The sequence below is a fragment of the Oncorhynchus mykiss genome, chromosome 4 (assembly GCF_013265735.2).
Source record: "Oncorhynchus mykiss isolate Arlee chromosome 4, USDA_OmykA_1.1, whole genome shotgun sequence".
In the NCBI taxonomy this organism is placed as follows: domain Eukaryota; kingdom Metazoa; phylum Chordata; class Actinopteri; order Salmoniformes; family Salmonidae; genus Oncorhynchus; species Oncorhynchus mykiss.
The window spans coordinates 15,200,009-15,221,121 of record NC_048568.1 but is presented as its reverse complement, the minus strand read 5'-3'; the positions used below and the strand labels follow the sequence as shown (position 1 = coordinate 15,221,121).

Below are 21,113 nucleotides of genomic sequence, written 5' to 3'. Positions count from 1 at the left end.
TTTGAATTGAGATGTGTTCCGCCTCCTCATTAATTCACATAAGAAGTAGCCCATTTAACTTTTGCAAACAGTTTATCTTTGAGGCTTTACTGAGCCTGACAAACTTCTCTCTTCGACGGGAGCCTAAGCACTTCCCCAGTGTTTCCCCAGATCAAGTTTGAAGACAATAGCGCATCTCTAGTCAGAACAGGCCTTGCATAAACTTATTCCCCCTGGCACATTTTCTGGCTGGCGCCCGCATTGCCTTCATTGTTGTTTTCCTTACAAATAATAACTTTGGACGTGTGTGTGTTCCTATCAAAGTACGTGCCTTATTTCCTGTTTATCATGTTGTTGTTTCTACTGTAGCATATCGTATGTATGTTTGGAGCATATTGTATTTACTGTTTTATTCACATGTAAAAGTTCTTCCATAGATTGTAATGGACACATATGATGTGTGTAAAATGTTTTTTGAAAGGTTATACTGAAAAAAATGAAATCCCAAAACTATAATAGCCTTGCTTTGAACCCCTGGAGAAGGTGGAGCTTAAGATTTTGTCTTATAAGACGGCCTTGTTGCCAAGGTCAACTGCATTGGTGACCTTTATGAACTCTCAGTTCATCCTTCATGTACTCAGTTTGCCCTCAACTACTCCAAGGTTATGATATGTCCTGACCCAGCGCTAGTTCCTAAAGTCCTTCCTAAGACTTAGTGGTCTAGCCACTGACCTCTTCCATTTCCACCCTCTGCCGTTCTCTTCCCCAGAGAAGCTGCGCCTGAACACGTTGTGACTAGTATGCGCCCTGCACATCTACATGGACAGGACTAGGCCTTTCCGGGGGTGTGACCAACTGTTTGCTTTTCCAACCCTGCTCGGGGTAGGGATTTGTCAAGGCATACAGTTTTAGGAGGTTGCAGTCTCCCCTGGGTGTCCGGACGCATTCCACTAGAGGAATTGCTACGTCATGGTCACTGTTCAAATCAAATCAAATTTATTTATATAGCCCTTCGTACATCAGCTGATATCTCAAAGTGCTGTACAGAAACCCAGCGTAAAACCCCAAACAGCAAGCAATGCAAGTGTAGAAGCACGGTGGCTAGGAAAAAACTCCATAGAAAGGCCAAAACCTAGGAAGAAATCTATAGAGGAACCAGGCTATGTGGGGTGGACAGTCCTCTTCTGGCTGTGCTGGGTGTAAATTATAACAGAACATGGCCAAGATGTTCAAATGTTCATAAATGACCAGCATGGTCAAATAATAATAATCACAGGCAGAATAGTTGAAACTGGAGCAGCAGCGCCGCCACGTGGACTGGGGACAGCAAGGAGTCATCATGCCAGGTAGTCCTGAGGCATGGTCCTAGGGCTCAGGTCTGAGAGAGAGAAAGAAAGAGAGAAAGAGAGAATTACAGAGAGCATACTTAAATTCACACAGGACACCGGATAGGACAGGAGAAGTACTCCAGATATAACAAACTGACCCTAGCCCCCCGACACATAAACTACTGCAGCATAAATACTGGAGGCTGAGACAGGAGGGGTCAGGAGACACTGTGGCCCCATCCGACGATACCCCCGGACAGGGCCAAACGGGAAGGATATAACCAAAGTTCTCTTCTAGTTGACCCGGTTCGACATCTCACTGTTCAGGGCCATCTCCATCTTGGAGATTTGTGCGGCAGCTAGTTGGGTTTCCCCTCACACCTTTGTGAGGTTCTATCGTTTGGGTGTCACTTTGCATTCTGTGGCGCACACAGTCCTCGGCACTAGAGCTGTGTATGATGGATTGGGCATATTACCATGTACCACAACAGACTTCTCAAGAAATGGGCTATTGGCAATCGGGGCGTGCCGTAGTGAGATGTCGAACCGGGTCAACTAGAAGAGAACTTTGGTTAACGGAATGTAACCCCGGTTCTCTGAAGGAGAGGAGGGAGACATCTCACTAGATTGCCCCTCTTGCAAGACTCGTGTAAGAGGAATTTCTTAGAATGAGGTGATCAGAGCATTGCGTGGTTCTATATAGACACGTGGGGTACATCCACAAAGCAATGATTGGTCTGTTAGCCATGATTGAATAAGGATTCAACTTATGACACGCTAGAGAGGGCATGTCCCATCTGCTACAGAGAACCGGGGTTACATACCTTAACCAAAAGTCACTTGTCCATGGGACCGACTGACATTCGCTCACCCATTCACACTCTTTCACTCACTCCCTCATTCACTCACTCCCTTACTCACAAACCACCTCTTTCACTCACCATGTGTGGAAAGAGTATTGAAATATCCTACTCAAGTAGAAATATTGTTACTTTAATACAGTTTTACTCAAGTAAGAGAAAAATGACTGACTTTTAAAAATACAAAAAAAAATGCACAAGTACTCAGAAAACCTACTCAATTACAGTAGCGAGAGTAGTTGTAATTCCACTGAACAAAAATATAAATGTAAAATGAAACAATTTCAAATATTTTTTACAGCGTAACAGCTCACAAGGAAATTACTGGAAATAAAGATATTCATCTGTTGGTCACAATACCTTAAAGAAAAAGGTAGGGGTGTGGATCAGAAAACCAGTCAGTATCTGGTGTGACCACCATATTGCCTCATGCAGCGAGACACATCTCCATCACATAAAGTTGATCAGGCTGTTGATTGTGGCCTGTGGAATTTTGTCCTACTCCTCTTCAATGGCTGTGCAAGTTGCTGGACATTGGCGGGAACTGGAACACTCTGTCGTACACGTCAATCTAGAGCACCTGAAACATGATCCAATAGGTGACATGTCTGGTGAATATGCAGGCAATGACAGAACTGGGACGTTTTAAACTTACAGGATTTGTGTACAGATCATTGCGACAGATCCTTGCATTACCATGTTGAAACATGAGGGGATGGCGGTGGATTAATGGCACGACAATGGGTCTCGTCACGATAGCTCTGTGCATTAAAATTGCCATTGATAAAATGCAATTGTGTTTGTTGTCCGTAGCTTATGTCTGCCCATACCATAACCCCACCGCCACCATGGGGCACTGTGTTCACAATGTTGATATCAGCAAACCTCTCACCCACACAACGCCATGCACACTGTCTGCCATCTGCCCGGTACAGTTGAAACTGGGATTCATGGGTGAAGAGCACACTTCTCCAGCGTGCCAGTGGCCATCAAAGGTGAGCATTTGTCCACTGAAGTTGGTTACGATGCCGAACTGCAGTCAGGTCAAGACCCTGGTGAAGAGCACGAAGATGAGCTTCCATGAGACGGTTTTCTGCAGAAATTCTTTGCTTGTGCAAACCCACAGTTTTATCAGCTGTCTGGGTGGCTGGTCTCAGACAATCCTGCAGCTGAAGATGCCAGATGTGGAGGTATTGGGCAGGCAAGTTACACGTGGTCTGAAGTTGGACGTACCGCCAAATTCTTTCAAACGACGTTGGAGGTGGCTTATGGTAGAGTAATGAACATTACATTCTCTGGCAACAGCTCTGGTGTAGATTCCTGCAGTCAGAATTCAAATTTCACCCTCCCTCTAAACTTGAGACATCTGTGGCATTGTGTTGTGTGACATAAATGCACATTTTAGAGAGGCATTTTATTGTCCCCAGCAAATCAAATCAAATGTATTTGTCACATACACATGGTTAGCAGATGTTAATGCGAGTGTAGCGAAATGGTTGTGCTTCTAGTTCCGACAATGCAGTAATAACCAACGAGTAATCTAGCTAACAATTCCAAAACTACTACCTTATACACACAAGTATAAAGGGATAAAGAATATGTACATAAAGATATATGAATTAGTGATGGTACAGAGCGGCATAGGCAAGATGCAGTAGATGGTATCGAGTACAGTATATACATATGAGATGAGTAATGTAGGGTATGTAAACAAAGTGGCATAGTTTAAAGTGGCTAGTGATACATGTATTACATAAAGATGCAGTAGATGATATAGAGTACAGTATATACGTATACATATGAGATGAATAATGTAGGGTATGTAAACATTATATTAAGTAGCATTGTTTAAAGTGGCTAGTGATCTATTTTACATCAATTCCCATTATTAAAGTGGCTGGAGTTGAGTCAGTGTGTTTGCAGCAGCCACTCAATGTTAGTGGTGGCTGTTTAACAGTCTGATGGCCTTGAGATAGAAGCTGTTTTTCAGTCTCTTGGTCCCAGCTTTGATGCACCTGTACTGACCTCGCCTTCTGGATTATAGCGGGGTGAACAGCCAGTGGCTCGGGTGGTTGTTGTCCTTGATGATCTTTATGGCCTTCCTGTGACATCGGGTGGTGTAGGTGTCCTGGAGGGCAGGAAATGATCATGTTGTTTTGTCTTGTCAGCTTCTTGACATGCCACACCTGTCAGGTGGATGGATAATCTTGGAAATTGAGAAATGCTCACTAACAGGGATGTTAACAAATTTGTGCACAACATTTGAGAGAAATAAGCTTTTTGTGCGTATGGAACATTTCTGGGATGTTATATTTCAGTTCATCAAACATGGGACCAACACTTCACGTTGCGTTTATATTTTTGTTCAGTATAGTTACTTTACACTTCTGTTAGCTATGCTGTTGAAACAAACTCGCTGTACTTGATTTGAGTTTGTTCTGCTTCTGACATCTGCCTCTTACTAACAAGTAGTAGAAATAGCTCACTCTATGTCCATAACAGCGAGAGACACATATGACAGATTCAACTCGATAATAGCCTCCTTCCAGCATTCAAGTCTCCCCACCCGGCAGGTTCAACCAGTGGCCACTACATGCAAGTCAGACGAGTGCACTCTTAGGGCAGGTGAAGGGGACATTTTCTGAGATTCGGGAGCTCATGAAATTAGCTAGTTTGATGTGCAATCTATTACATTAAAAATGAAAAGAGACAATTTATTATGTTTGCATTATTCATACAATTGTAAAAAATCCACCAAGCTGCAAGGACACATTTTCATAAGCGGCAAAAGAGCAGCTGCTCAGGCCTCCCGGGTGGCGCAGTGGTTAAGGGCGCCAGCTGTGCCACCTGCGACACTGGGTTCGCGACCGGGAGATCCGTGGGGCGACGCACAATTGGCCTAGCGTCATCCGGGTTAGGGAGGGTTTGTGCGCCGGGCACAGTGCGCGCTAATCAAGGTTGCCAGGTGCACGGTGTTTCCTCCGACACATTGGTGCGGCTGGCTTCCGGGTTGGATGCACACTGTGTTAAGAAGCAGTGTGGCTTGGTTGGGTTGTGTATCGGAGGACGCATGACTTTCAACCTTTGTCTCTCCCGAGCCCGTACGGGAGTTGTAGCGATGAGACAAGATAGTAGCTAGTAAACAACGAAATTGGGTAGAATTTTGTTTTTTTAAAGAGCAGCTGCTCGGGCGCTGGTTGAGCCCTATCTGTGCACTTGCCTGAACATGACGAGTACCTAGTAACTCGAAAGAGCTGAGCAACGATGTCACATTAAAATGGCTCTGTGTTCTGTGTATTCTGTGTAACCTACTACCATATCAGCAAACAAATCATTCAGGATCCAGGTGCATTTGGAACACCAATATTTGGAATGAGGAGGTTACTGTAGGTATTATAACCCTATCAGTCATTTCTCTTACTCTCTCACAAGTCTGGTCTTGTGGGGTAAGTGCTGGATTCAAGCCTTATCTCTGAAATTCTGCACTGTAGTGCGCTTAAAATGTAATGGTAATTCCTGATAATGCTGTGAATAGACCACTGCTTTTAAATGTCAATTGGGCTACAATGCAGAACTTCGGCAATACGGATTGAATCCAGCCCCTTAAATCAAATTATTGTAGCAAATTGGCATAAACAGTCAAATGTGTAACGAACTAACTGATTGGATGGCCTTGTGGCTGATGAAAGAGACTATCATATCCTCTTGAAGGGAGTGGTTACAACTCTGACATCATTAACTTTAGTGCTCTGCTACAGATTTTGTATGTAGAGTGGAATGTAGTAATGTCTGATTGGTCAACGTTATATTGTGATCATCATTATGGTAATAGACTACAGGTACAAAAGCACAAGAGTCAAGTTCACATTTGCATCACTTTGCGACCAGAGAAAAAGGGTTTACATGTGATACATCACCATCTGCATGGCTGAGAGGTAAGGTATGCTGAATTGAACTGAAAAATTGATTAACTATCTTTTGAAATGGCAAAACACTTCCCTTTCGGTATTTGTGGTAATGTTTCCAACAAATATGCAAAAGTAATTTTTAATACATTTTATCAAGTGACAAAAATACAGTACTTGAATTTGTTTAATTAAATCACCCAACATAATGTAATAATTCCCAACTAATATTCTGTAATTGATGTTTACATCTATAGTAATAATGTGACAATAATGTATCTTTCATATTTCAGATAAGATTCTTTCAACCACGACCATGGAACGAGGAATCAGTCTCAGCAAGGCTGATATTGTTGAGAATATATTTCTATGTTTTGAGTCAGTGAATGGGTCTTGCAAAAGATCAATCTTTCCTCCAACAATACGAGTATTACTTTATCTCTTACTTGGCTCAATGTCTGTTCTCACAGTGTGTGGCAACCTTCTTGTAATCATCCCCATCATTCACTTCAAACAGCTCCACACCCCAACCAACTACCTCATCCTCTCTCTGGCTGTGTCAGACCTCCTCTTGGGGGTTTTAGTGATGCCTCCAAGAACGGTATACTCAGTGGAAAGCTGCTGGTATTTTGGAGATTTATTCTGTAAAATCTACACCAGCACTGATGTTATGTTGTGCAATACATCCATTCTTAACTTGTGTTTTATTTCTATTGATCGGTATTATGCAGTGTGTCACCCTCTCCTTTACAGAACTAAAATAACTGTTCATGTTGTTCTGATTATGATGCTGGTCACCTGGACGGTTTCTGCCGTAGTAGGGTTTTGTATGATATTTCTGGAGCTCAATATTTGGGGCATTGAGGATTATTACTATAATAATGTTGCCTGTGAGGGAGGATGTATTTTGTTTCAAAACAAATTGTCGAGTATTGTGGCTTCGGTGATCTCATTCTACATCCCAGGAGTAGGGATGCTTACCATCTACCTAAAGATTTTCCTAATAGCACAGAGACAGGCACGCTCAATTCAGGGTACAACCAATCAGAACTCAGTAGGCAAATCACAGAGGAAGGCCACCAAAACACTTGCTATCATTATGGGGGTATTTCTATCATTCTGGACACCCTTTTTTGTTGTCAACTGCATTGATCCTTTTATTAGTTACTCTACCCCACCTGTTTTGTTTGAAACACTTATATGGATTGGCTATTTGAATTCAACAATTAATCCCATGGTGTATGCATTCTTTTACAGTTGGTTCAGGAGGGCGTTTAGAATTATAATTTCTGGTCAAATATTTCAACCTGACTCTTCAGAAATACAATTGTTTTCAGAATAAATACAGTGAGCTCCAAAAGTACTGAGACAGAGAAACATTTTTTGTTGTTTTGGCTCTGTACTCCAGCACTTTGGATTTTAATTGATACAATGACTATGAGGTTAAAGTGCAGACTGACAGATTTCATTTGAAGGTATTACACTTTTGTACATTGTCTTTTGTACATAGTCCCCCCATTTTAGGGGACCAAAGTATTGGGACGAATTCACTTATATATGTATTAAATTAGTAAAAAGTGTGTGTTTTTTGTCCCACATTCATTGCACGCAACAGTGACTACATCCAGCTTGGGACTCTACACACTCTTATCAATAGAAATGAATGGTAAATAATGTATTGTGTAATTTTGGAGTCACTTTTACTGGAAATAAGAATAGAACACTTCAACATTAATGAGGATGCTACCATGATTATGGATAATCCTGAATGAATCGTGAAAGATTATGAATGAGAAAGCTATAGACGCACAAATATCATACACCCAACACATGCTAACCTCTCCTGTTATTGTAACGTTGCGAAGTTAGCATGTCTTGGGGGTATGATATTTGAGAGTCTGTAACTTTCTCACTCATCATTATTCACGATTCATTCAGGATTATCTGTAATCATGGTAGCATCCATATTAAGGTAGGAGGGTTTAAAAATGGTTCTCCTGAGTGGAGCAGGGGGCGAAGGCACTGAATTGCAGTGCTTGAGGCGTCACTACAGACCCGGGTATGATCCCAGGCTGTGTCACAACGGGCAGTGACAGGGATTCACATAGGGCGGCGCACATTTGGCCTGGCGTCGTCCCGGGTTAAAGGAGGGTTTGGCCAGGTGGGCTTTACTTGGCTCATCGTGCTCTAGCCACTTCTTGTGGCAGGCGGGGACATGCAGGCTGACTTAGGTCGTCAGTTGAATGCCGTTTCCTTCGACACATTGATGCACGTGTCATGTTTCGGAGGATGCATGACTCGACCTTTGCCACTCCTGAGCCCATTGGGGAGTGCAGCGATAAAACAAGATCATAATTGGATATTATGAAATTGGGGTGAAAAAGGGGGTAAAATACAACAACAAAAAAATGTGTGTTTAGAAACATATTCTATCCTTATTTACAACTAAAAGTGACTCCAAAATGACACTACATTATTTACCATTCATTTCTGCTGAGCACAAAATAATCTGAAAGACAACCGAAACAAACAGAAAATGCATCCAACAAATGTGTAGAGTCACAAGCAGGATTTAGTCATTGCGTGCAATGAATATGAGACCAAAAACATTACTTTTGACTCCTTTAATACACATATAAGTGAATCTGTCCCCAATACTTTGGAGCTCACTGTATGTCTAAAATCAATACTGACAAAGAAGTGTGACATGTGCCTTTGTTCTCAGTCCTTTATTAAACCATATCAGACACAGGTGTGTAGGTTTAAAAAACAAGTATAATCCAGTTGGCCCCGAAACATGAAATCAATCCATGTAATCTAGAAGGAGGTAGCCTCTCCTCTCCCATATCTTATTCATACATACATACATACATACACACATACATACATACACACATACATACACACACACAGAGTACATGGGGTGCGGAGATGGTAACACATCATTAGTGGCCTCGAGTGGATGTAGTCATATCCATTTTCATAGGATCTCTGTGAATGTAGTATCCTTTCAGTTTTTTGATGTATTGCTCTGCAACTCCAGCTGAAGAAATTGTTGTCAAAATGACATGGTGAAAATATGTTTGTACTTAGGTGATACTATTGAAATAAAGATGATTTGTGTTGATAATTTGTAAAGTTTTCTGTGATACTGAGTATTTTTGCAGATCGTATTTTATACTTCACATGATACTGTATATCACTTCATTTTCATCTGTCTCATAACACATTACCAACAATTGAGACATCTGTGGCATTGTTGTTAGACAGAAATGCACATTTTAGAGGGGCTTTTTATTGCCCCCGGCACAAGGTGCACCTGTGTAATGATTATGCTGTTTAGTCTAGTCAACTTCTTGATATATTTTGGCAACGGAGAAAGGGTCACAAACAGGGATGCCAACAAATTTGTGCACAAAAGTTGAAAGAAATTTCTGGGATGTTTTATTTCAGCTCATGAAACATGAGACCAACACTTTACTTGTTGCGTTTTTATTTTTGTTCAGTATAGTTACTTTACACTTCTGTTAGCTATGCTGTTGAAATCAACTAGTTTTACATGATTTGAGTTTGTTCTGCTTCTGACATCTGCCTCTTACTAACAATTAGTAGACTTCGCCCATTTGTTGTCCCTAACGGTGAGAGACACATATGACAGGTTCAACTCAATAATAGCCTCCTACCAGCATTCAAGTCTCCCCACCCGGCATCGCCAGCCAGTGGCCAATACATGCAAGTCAGACGAGTGCACTCTTAGGGCAGGTGAAGGGGACATTTTCTGAGATTCGGGAGCTTGTGAAATTAGCTAGTTTGATGTGCAATTCGTTACATAAAAAATTAAAAGAGACAATTGATTACTTTTGCATTATTCATACAATTTTTAAAAATCCACCAAGCTGCAAGGACACATTTTCATAAGCGGGCAAAAGAGCAGCTGCTCGGGCGCTGGTTGAGCCCTATCTGTGCACTTGCCTGAACATGACGAGTACCTAGTAACTCGAAAGAGCTGAGCAATGATGTCACATTAAAATGGCTCTTTGTTCTGTGTATTCTGTGTAACCTACTACCATATCAGCAAACAAATCATTCAGGATCCAGGTGCATTTGGATCACCAATATCTGGAATGAGGAGGAGGTTACTTTGGGTATTATAACCCTATCAGTTATTTCTCTTATGTGTAACCACAAGTCTGGTCTTGTGGGGTAGTGCTGGATTCAAGCCTCATCTCTGAAATTCTGCGCTGTAGTGCGCTTAAAATGTAATGATAATTCCTTGATAATGCTGTGAATAGACCACTGCTTTTAAATGTCAATTGGGCTACAATGCAGAACATCGGCAAATCGTACTGAATCCAACCCCTTAAATCAAATTATTGTAGCAATTTGGCAAAAACAGTAAAATGTGTAATGAACTAACTGATTGGATGGTCTTGTGGTCGATGAAAGAGACTATCATATCCTCTTGAAGGGAGTGGTTACAACTATGACATCATCAAATGTAGTGCTCTGCTACAGATCTTTTATGTAGAGTTGAATGTAGTAATGTCTGATTCGTCAACATTATATTGTGATCACCATTATAGTAATAGTCTATAGCTACAAAAGCACGAGTCAAATTCACATTTTCATCAGATTTGCGACCAGAGAAAAAGGATTCACATGTGATATATCTATTGTTCTAACTACCTCTCTCAAAGAGTGCAGTGTATAAAGTCAGAAAATCTGCTGTCTCAGTCACTGCATATCACCAAGGGTGTACTCCAAGGCTCGATCCTAGGCTCCACGTTCTTCTCAATATACATCAACAACATAGCTCAGGAAGTAGGAAGCTCTCTCATCCATTTATATGCAATTAAATGATGATAAATACTTTACTCAGGAAGGTCACTCCCATAAAATTATATTGTCACTCCCACTAACACAAACTTTGAATCGTTGATGTACCAAGTTTACATAAACTGTGCGCAATAGCCTTGGGATGAGGTTACCGGGGTGCAAACATAACGGCATAAGAGGGTTAGCTAGGTTACTTTCTAAATGTAATCCAATAGGTACGAGTTACATCTCCAAAATTGAAATCAGTAACGTAACTTTTGGTATACCAAAACTCAGTAACGTAGTCTGATTACTTTGTTACTTTGAAATGACTTTGCCCTCAAGAGGCATTAGAAGAAATGCATTTGGTGTGTTAACATAGTGGTGTCTGACTTGTGGTCACTCACTCAGGTGGAACAAACTTAAACGTGTGCCTTTTTCAATGCTGAATTGAATGTAATTTAAATAACAGAAATGTGTCATAATTTGATTCACAAACATCCTTTCTGAATTTAAAAGTAATCCAAGAAGTAATCATCTAGTTTTTCAAAAGAATTTCAGCTTGAAAAGTAAATGATTAAAGTTAATTGTTTTGTTATCAGATTACATGTAACTGATTACATGTAATCTGTTACTTCCCGGCCCTGTGTTTTGGCATTGTTTCAATTTGAAGGGAGATGTACTTACTGCTGAATCAGGCTCAAAAAGCAAAATATCGGCTAGTGATCAGCTCTACCTTGAATGTTTTTTGTTTTTGGCAATAGCTATCTCATCCCAGTAAGCCAAATTACATTTAAAAGACGTCTAATTTAAGTACTTTCCAGACTTTAAAGTTAGCTTCATATTAGGTTCAGAATAAAAATAGAAAATACGTTTTTTTTAGGACATTGAAAATAAATGTCTTTCCAGCGTTGAAAATACTAATTTTCTGGAAGTTGAAATCAGGTTGATTTTTGGTTCTGAACAAAAGTTGAAAAGATGTATTTTCAGATCGTTGAAAATACTTATTTTCTGGACGTTGAAAATACTGTACATATTCTCCGGATGTTGAAATCAGATTTCAGGTTCTGAATGAAAGTTGAATAGACATTTACAGGCATGGAAAACTTGTTTTTTTTGGTCATTGAATCTATGGCCAAATTTCAACTGCACAAACATTCTAAATGAAGTAAACATTATATCACAATTACTTTTAAATCAATTTCAAATAGGAAAGAGGAGCGAAACGGAAAGATTTCAACATAATATTTATTATTGCTCCCATCTGTCACGTGCACTTATGTTAGCATTTCAAAAGCATCAAAACTGTCAGCGTTTATGTTCGAAGTATTCCAACATACAGAATAAACAAACAAACAGACCACTTCAACTACACTGAACAGAAATATAAATGCAACATGTACATTTCTGGTCCCATGTTTCATGAACTGAAATAAAAGATCCCAGAAATTTGCCATACGCACAAATCACTTATTTCACAAAAAAATTGGCACACAAACTTGTTTACATCCCTGTTAGTGAGCATTTCTCCCTAGGTGGAGGGATTATCTTGGCACATAGGTGTGGTATATCAAGAAGCTGGTTAAATAGCATGATCATTACACAGGTGCACCTTGTGCCAGGGACAATAAAAGGCCACTCAAAAATGTGAAGTTTTGTCACACAACAAAGTGCCACAGACATCTCAAGTTTTGAGGGAGTGTGCAATTGGCATGCTAGCTGCAGGAATGCCCAACAGAGCTGTTGCCAGAGAATTGAATGTTAATTTCTTCTTCATAAGCCGCTTCCAGCGTCATTTGACAGAATTTGGCAGTACATCCAACCAGCCAGACAATTGCAGACCACGTGTAACCACGCCAGTCCAGGACCTCCACACCCGGATTCTTCACCTGCGGGATTGTCTGAGACCAGCCACCCGGAGAGCTGATGAAACTCTGAGTTTGCACGACCAAATAATTTCTGCCAAACTGTCAGAAACCGCCTCAGGGAAGCTCATCTCCCTGAAGCGTCCTCACCAAGCTCGTCGTCCTCACGAAGGTCTTGAACTGACTTCAGTTCGGCATCTTAATCGACTTCAGTGGTGCAAATGCTCACCTTTGATGGCCCTGGCACACTGAAGATGTGTGCTCTTCACGGATGAATACCAGTTTCAACTGTACTGAGCTGATGGCGTCATGTGGTTGAGTGGTTTGCTAATGTCAATGTTGTGAACAGAGTGGGGGTGGGGTTATGATGCAACGAACACAATTGGATTTTATCCAGCTGTGTGATCTGAGTATGCTAGAGGAATTTAAAGACACAATCCCTGACCGTATAGCCATGTACATTAATGAATGAAAAGTAAAGACTGTCGCTGAAGCTGCGGTTTTGGCGGACGAGTATGTTTTGACTCACAAGTGTCGTTGCACAGCCCCGTATTCGGAGTGACTGGGGTTGTTCAGAGAGATTTGGGCCTCGCTCACTGAGCTGTGAACTCTGGTTCACAGGCACAGTTTCATTCAACTAGGGTTGAGCCTGACTCCCATGGTAATGCAGACTTTGGTCAAGAGTGTCACTACTGTCAAGGTTCAGGCCATTGGAAAAACTAACGTCTGGTTCTCAGGGCTAAGGGTAAATTCAGTACCTGCGCTCACGTTAAATCTAAGCCTACAGCGTTAGCAGCGCCTGTCCCACATCAGTTCACTCCTGACACTGTCTCATGCCCAGGGGCATGTGAAAGTCCATATTGACCCAGACAATTGACCTTTCATTGCGGAGGGTTTTGTGTCTGTTAGGAAGTAACAACCTAGTGCCAGGGAAGATCCTGAGAGACACAGGTGCCTCTGAGTCGTTTGTTTTGGAGTCTGTGTTACCCTTCTCTGCTGAGACTGATTCAGGGAATAGTGTTCTAATTGGGGGAATAGGTTAGAACACTGTCAGTTCCATTGCATAAACTGATGTTGGATTGTGGACTGGTGAAAGGTGAGGTTGTTGTGGGGGTACGTCCTCCGTTGCCTATTGAGGGTTTCGACGTTATCCTTGGGAATAACTTGGCTGGTGAGCATGTATGGCCTGTCGTGTTTCAATCTCTAGTGGTTTCCACTAAGCCAACACTTGTAGGGATTCCTGATTAGTGCGCAGAGTTTACCCAGAGGTGTTCTCCGCGTGTGCAGTGACGCGTTCTATGAGCCGTGACGACCTTGTCACTGCACCAGCTAACGAGAATGGCACAAAGAAATATGTCACTACTTTCCCTGTTATCAATCAAGGAGCAACGTGCTGACCCCACATTAGAAGAGTTGCGTGACCAAATTGTGCCGGTGGAACAGTTGGGAGATGTCGCCCATGGCTATTTTCTCCAAGAGGATGTCCTGATGAGAAAGTGGGTGTCTCATGGTAGTTGTTTTGTGGGCCAGGCGATTAGTCAGGTTGTTGTACCAGTTAAGCTTTGTGAGTTGGTGTTGACAACTTCTCACAACGACGTTGCTGGACATATAGGTGTGAGGAAAACCTACAATCGCATACTAAGACATTTCTTTTGGGCCTAGGTTAAAGAAGGATGTGTCTGAGTTCATCAACTTGTCACACCTGTCAATTAACTGGTAAACCTAATCATGCTATTAAGCCGGTACCACTGTTTCCTATTCCTGTCCTCAGCCAACCTTTCAAGTATCTATTTATTGACTTTTGGTCCTCTGCCTCGTTCCAAAAGGGTAGTAGTTACCTGTTCATTGTGATGTGTCAGACCACTAGGTTTCCTGCTTCCCATCCTCTCTAGTCTATCACGACTAAGTCTGCGACTTATGAACAGGGTTGTTTCCGGTCGGACCAGGTGCGCTCTTAATCTGGATGGTCATTACACAGTTGCACCTTGTTCTGGGGACAAGACCACTCAAAAATGTGAAGTTGTCACACAACAAAGTGCCAAAGATGTCTCAAGTTTCGAGTGAGTGTGCAATTGGTATGCTGGCTGCAGGAATGTCCACCAGAGCTGTTGCCAGAGAAATGAATGTTCATTCCTTCTTCATAAGCCGCCCAATTTCAACTTCCTGCTACTCCTGCCAAGAATATAAGATATGCATATTATTCATAGATTTTGATAGACAACAAAGCTGTTTTTTTCTGGATCAAACGCGCTTTATAAATGGACATTTTCGATATATATGGACGGAATTAATCGAACAAAAGAACCAATTGTGATGTTTAAGGGACATATTGGAGTGCCAACAAAAGAAGCTCGTCAAAGTTAATGCATATTTTATATTTTATTTCAGCGTTTTGTGCAACGCCTGCTACGCTAGCTCCTTTGTTTACTGCTGGTGCATATGGGTGCATGCTATCAGATAATAGCTTCTTATGCTTTCGCCAAAAAGCATTTTAAAAATCTGATGTTGGCTGGATTCACAACGAGTGTAGCTTTAATTGAGTGTCTTACATGGGTGATTTAATGAAAGTTTGAATTTTATAGCATTTTATTTGAATCTGGCGCTCTGCATTTCCCCTGGCAACTGGCCAGTTGAGACGCTAGCATCTCCCCTATCCATAAGAGGTTTTTAAGTTGGAGTCATTAAAACTCGTTTTCAACCACTCCACAAATTTCTTGTTCACAAACTATAGTTTTGGCAAGTCAGTTAGGACATCTACTTTGTGCATGACACAAGTCATTTTTCCAACAATTGTTTACAGACCGATACCTGTGGATGTATTTCAAGGCCTACCTTCAAACTCAGTGACTCTTTGCTTGACATCATGGGAAAATCAAAAGAAATCAGCAAAGACCCCAGAAAAAAAATTGTAGACCTCCACAAGTCTGTTCATCTTTGGGAGTAATTTCCAAACACCTGAAGGTACCACGTTCATCTGTACAAACAATAGTACGCAAGTATAAACACCATGGGATAACGCAGCCGTCATACCTCTCAGGAAGGAGACGCGTTCTGTCTCCTAGAGATGAACGTACTTTAGTGTGAAAAGTGCAAATCAATCCCAGAACAACAGCAAATGACCTTGTGAAGATGCTGGAGGAAACTGGTACAAAAGTATCTATATCCAGAGTAAAACGAGTCCTATATCGACATAACCTGAAAGGCATCTCAGCAAGGAAGAAGCCACTGCTCCAAAACCGCCATTAAAAAGCCAGACTATGGATTGCAACTGCAGATGGGGACAAAGATCGTACTTTTTGGAGAAATGTCCTCTGGTCCGATGACACAAAAATTGAACCTTTTGGCCATAATGACCATCGTTATGTTTGAAGAAAGAATGGGGAGGCTCATAAGCCGAAGAACACCATCTGAACTGTGAAGCACGGGGGTGGCAGTATCACGTTGTGGGTGTGCTTTGTTGCAGGAGGGACTGGTGCACTTCACAAAAGAGATGGCATCATGTGTCAGGAAAATTATGTGGATATATTGGGTCTTCCAAATGGACAAGACACCAAGCATACTTCCAAAGTTGTGGCAAAATGGCTTAAGGACAACAAAGTCAAGGTATTGGAGTGGCCATCACAAAGCTCTGACCCCAATCCCATGGAACATTTGTGGGCAGAACTGAAAAAGCATGTGCGAGCAAGGAGGCATACAAACCTGACTCAGTTTCACCAGCTCTGTCAGGAGGAATGGGCCAAAATTCACCCAACTTATTGTGGGAAGCTTGTGGAAGGCTACCCGAAACGTTTGACCAAAGTTAAACAATTTAAAGGCAATGCTACCAAATACTAATTGAGTGTATGTAAACTTCTGACCCACTGAGAATGTGATGAAAGAAATAAAAGCTGAAATAAATCATTCTCTCTACTATTTTTCTGACATTTCACATTCTTAAAATGAAGTGGTGATCCTAACTAACCAAAGACAGGGAATTTTTACTAGGATTAAATGTCAGGAATTGTGAAAACCTGAGATTAAATGTATTTGTCTAAGGTGTATGTAAACTTCTGACTTCAACTGTACACACACACACACACACACACACACACACTCTTAAAATGTAAAGGTAAATCCTGATAATGCCCTGAATGGAACATAGCCTTTAAAGGTAAATTGGGCTACAATGCGAAACTTCGGCAATACGGATTGAATCATCAAATAATTGTAACAATTTAGGCAAAAAGAGTCAAATGTGTAATGCGCTTATTGATTGGATGGTCGTGTGGTCGATGAAAGAGACTATCACATCCTCTCGAAGGGAGTGGTTACAACTATGACGTCATCATATGTTGTGTTCTGCCACAGATTTTTTTTATGTAGAGTTCAATGTAGTAATTTCTGATTGGTCAACTTTATATTGGGATCATCATTATGGTAATAGACTATTGGTACAAAAGCACAAGAGTCAAGTTCACATTTGTATCACATCGTGACCAAAGAAAAAGGATTCACGTGATACATCACTATCTGCATGGCTGAGGAGAGGTAAGGTATGCTGAACTGAACAGAAAAATGTACTTAGCCATCTTTTGAAATGGCAAAACACTTGTGGTATTTGTGAACATATTTCCAATGAATAAGCAACCGTAAAGTACATTTCAATACATTTTATTAAGTGACAAAAATACAGCATTTGAATTTGTTTAATTAAATCATCCAACATAATGTAATCATTTCCAACTAGTATTAATTTTAAGACAATAATGTATATTTTATATTTCAGATAAGATTCTTTCAACTACGTCCATGGAACGGGGAATCAGTCTCAGCAAGGCTGATATTGTTGAGAATATATTTCTATGTTTTGAATCGGTGAATGGGTCTTGCAAAAGATCTATCTTTCCTCCAACAATACGAGTATTACTTTATCTCTTACTAGGCTCAATGTCTGTTCTCACAGTGTGTGGCAACCTTCTTGTAATCATCCCCATCATTCACTTCAAACAGCTCCACACCCCAACCAACTACCTCATCCTCTCTCTGGCTGTGTCAGACCTCCTCTTGGGAGTTTTAGTGTTGCCTCCCAGAATGGTATATTCAGTGGAAAGCTGCTGGTATTTTGGAGATTTATTCTGTAAAATCTACACCAGCACTGATGTTATGTTGAGCAATACATCCATTCTTAACTTGTGTTTTATTTCTATTGATCGGTATTATGCAGTGTGTCACCCTCTCCTTTACAGAACTAAAATAACTGTTCATGTTGTTCTGATTATGATGCTGGTCATCTGGACTGGTTCTGCTATAGTAGTGTTTGGTATAGTATTTTTGGAGCTCAGTACTTGGGGCATGGAGGATTTTTACTCTAATAATGTTGCCTGTGAGGGAGAATGTATTTTCTTTCAAAACAAAGCATCGAGTACTGCGTCTTTGGTTCTCTCATTCTACATCCCAGGAGTAGGGATGCTTAGCATCTACCTAAAGATTTTCCTAGTAGCACAGAGACAGGCACGCTCAATTCAGGGTACAACCAATCAGAACTCTGTAGGCAAATCACAGAGGAAGGCCACCAAAACACTTGCTATCATTATGGGTGTATTTCTATCATTCTGGACACCCTTTTTTGTCATCAACAGCATTGATCCTTTTATTAGTTACTCTACCCCACCTGTTTTGTTTGAAACACTTATATGGATTGGCTATTTGAATTCAGCTATTAATCCCATGGTGTATGCATTCTTTTACAGTTGGTTCAGGAGGGCGTTTAGAATTATAATTTCTGGTCAAATATTTCAACCTGACTCTTCAGAAATACAATTGTTTTCAGAAGTACAGTGAGCTCCAAAAGTACTGAGACAGAGACACGTTTTGTTGTTTTGGCTCTGTACTCCAGCACTTTGGATTTGAATTGTGATTTCATTTGAGGATATTTTGATCCATATTGGGTGAATTGTTTAGAAATTACAGCTCTTTTTGTACATAATCCCCCCCATTTTAGTAAAACAAAAGTATTTGAGCGAATTCACCTTTGTGTGGATTAAAGTAGTAAAAAGGTAGGTTTTTGTTCCCATATTCATTGCACGCAACAATGACTACATCCAGCTTGGGACTCTACAAATTCTATCAATAGAAATTAATGTTAAATAATGTATTGTGTAATTTTGGTGTCACTTTTACTTTAAATTGTGAGTGAGAAAGTTACAGTCACACAAATATCATACACCCAACACATGCCAACCTCCCGTTATTATAATGGTGCGAGGTTAGCATGTCTTGAGGGTATGATATTTGTGCTTCTAACTTTCTCACTCATCATTATTCACAATTCATTCAGGATTATCCGTAATCATGATAGCATCCACATTAATGTAGAAGTGTTTAGTAACGGGCCTCCCGAGTGGCACAGCAGTCTAAGGCACTGTGCTTGAGGCGTCACTGCAGACCCGGGTTCGATCCCAGGCTGTTACAACCGGGGGACCCATAGGACGGCGCACACCTCCCCCCGGGTTAGGGGAGGGTTTGCCCAGGGGGGAGCTTTACTTGGCCTGACTCTGGTCATCAGTTGAACGGTGTTTTCTCCAACACATTGGTGCAGCTGGCTAAGGTTAAGTGGACGGGTGTTAAGAAGAACGGTTTGGCAGGTCATGTCGACCTTCACCTCCCGAGCCCATTGGGGAGTTGCAGCGATGAGACAAGATCCCCCCCACCCGCCCATTGGGGAGAAAAAGGGAGTAAAATATAACCACAAAATAAGTGTTTAGAAACATCTTATGTTATTATTTACAATAAAACATGACTCCAAAATGAGACAATACATTATGTACCATTCATATCTATTGGGCACAAAATAATGTGAAACACAAGCCGAGAAAAAAAATGCAAATGCATCCAACAAATGTGTAGAGTCACAAGCTGGATGTAGTCATTGTGTGCCATGAATATGAGACCAAAAACATACTTTTGGAGCTCACTGTATGTCTCAAATCAATACTGACACGTGCCTTTGTTCTCAGTCCTTTATTAAACCATATCAGACACAGGTGTGTAGGTTTAAAAAACAAGTATAATCCAGTTGGCCCCGAAACATGAAATCAATCCATGTAATCTAGTAGGAGTTAGCCTCTCCTCTCCCATATCTTATACACACACACTGTACATTGTTATAGGATCTCTGTGGATGTCGTATCCTCTCAGTTTTGTGTGAATTGTTTTGTAACTCCAGCTGAATGATGTTGTCTAAATGACATGGTGAAAACATGTTTGCACTTAGGTGATATTATTGAAATAAAGATGATTTTTGTTGACAATGTGTAATGTTTTCTGTGATACAATTTTTTTGAAGATCGTAATTTATACTTCACATGATACTGTATATCCCTTAATTGTCCTCTCTCGTTCGTTGTAACAAGGAGACCAAGGCGCAGCGTGATGAGAATACATTCCACTTTATTAAAGGAAGCACACGTAAACAAACTAACGCGCCGCTATAAACCACTGGTGCTGACACAGGCAACTAATACATACACAATAACCCACAAACTATCCCAGGCATATGGCTACCTAAATATGGTCCCCAATCAGAGACAACGATAAACAGCTGCTGGAAAAACACCTAGACTGGAAAAAACCCATAAACATACTAAAACCCTAGACAGGACCAAAAACACATATATCACCCTCGTCACACCCTGACCTAACCAAAATAATTAATAAAATAAAGATAACTAAGTTCAGGGCGTGACAATCTCATAACAACTGACCAACAGTGTGCACACAATATACAGTACCAGTCAAAAGTTTGGGCACACCTATTCATTCAAGTGTTTTTCTTTATTTTTACTATTTTCTACATTGTAGAATAGGGAAAACATCAAAACTATGAAATAACACATGGAATCATATAATAACCAAATAAGTGTTAGACAAATCAAAATATTTTTAATATTTGAGATTCTTCAAAGTAGCCTGATGTGGCTATATTTTCATTTGGAACACTTTTTGGTTACTAAATTATTCCTTATGTGTGATTTCATAGTTTTGATAATAAATAAAAAAATAAAAAATAAATAAAAACCCTGGAATGAGTAGGTGTGTCCAAACTTTTGACTGGTACTATACATATTAATCTGGAACTGTGAATCTGGCACATAATGTAGGTTGTAATGTGATAACAAATAACTCGTACTCTGTGCTATATACATTGATTCTTTCCTTTGTTTACTTGGCCCTGTGTTTTCCATCTGTGTCTGAGATGCAAGCAAGTTATGGAACATTTAGCCTCTGAAGCCCAGTCATCTCAGGAAGGATGGCAACGTGAAATGGTACATTTGAATGCATTTTAAATACTCCAGGCATGTACTGTATCTATTTGTTTTCCCA

At 40.7% G+C, this 21,113-nt stretch overlaps 2 protein-coding genes across 2 annotated transcripts; both read left to right on the top strand.

The window, feature by feature from the left end:
* The first annotated feature begins 5,366 nt into the window (after positions 1 to 5,366).
* LOC110521047 (trace amine-associated receptor 1-like) lies at positions 5,367 to 7,414 on the top strand. The gene has a single exon (XM_021598476.2). The coding sequence runs from the start codon at positions 6,389 to 6,391 to the stop codon at positions 7,412 to 7,414; it is 1,026 nt and encodes a 341-aa protein (XP_021454151.2). The 5' UTR covers positions 5,367 to 6,388.
* A 10,126-nt stretch (positions 7,415 to 17,540) lies between these two features.
* On the top strand, positions 17,541 to 18,572 carry LOC110520971 (trace amine-associated receptor 1-like). The gene has a single exon (XM_021598419.2). The coding sequence runs from the start codon at positions 17,541 to 17,543 to the stop codon at positions 18,570 to 18,572; it is 1,032 nt and encodes a 343-aa protein (XP_021454094.2).
* The last annotated feature ends 2,541 nt before the right edge of the window (positions 18,573 to 21,113 follow it).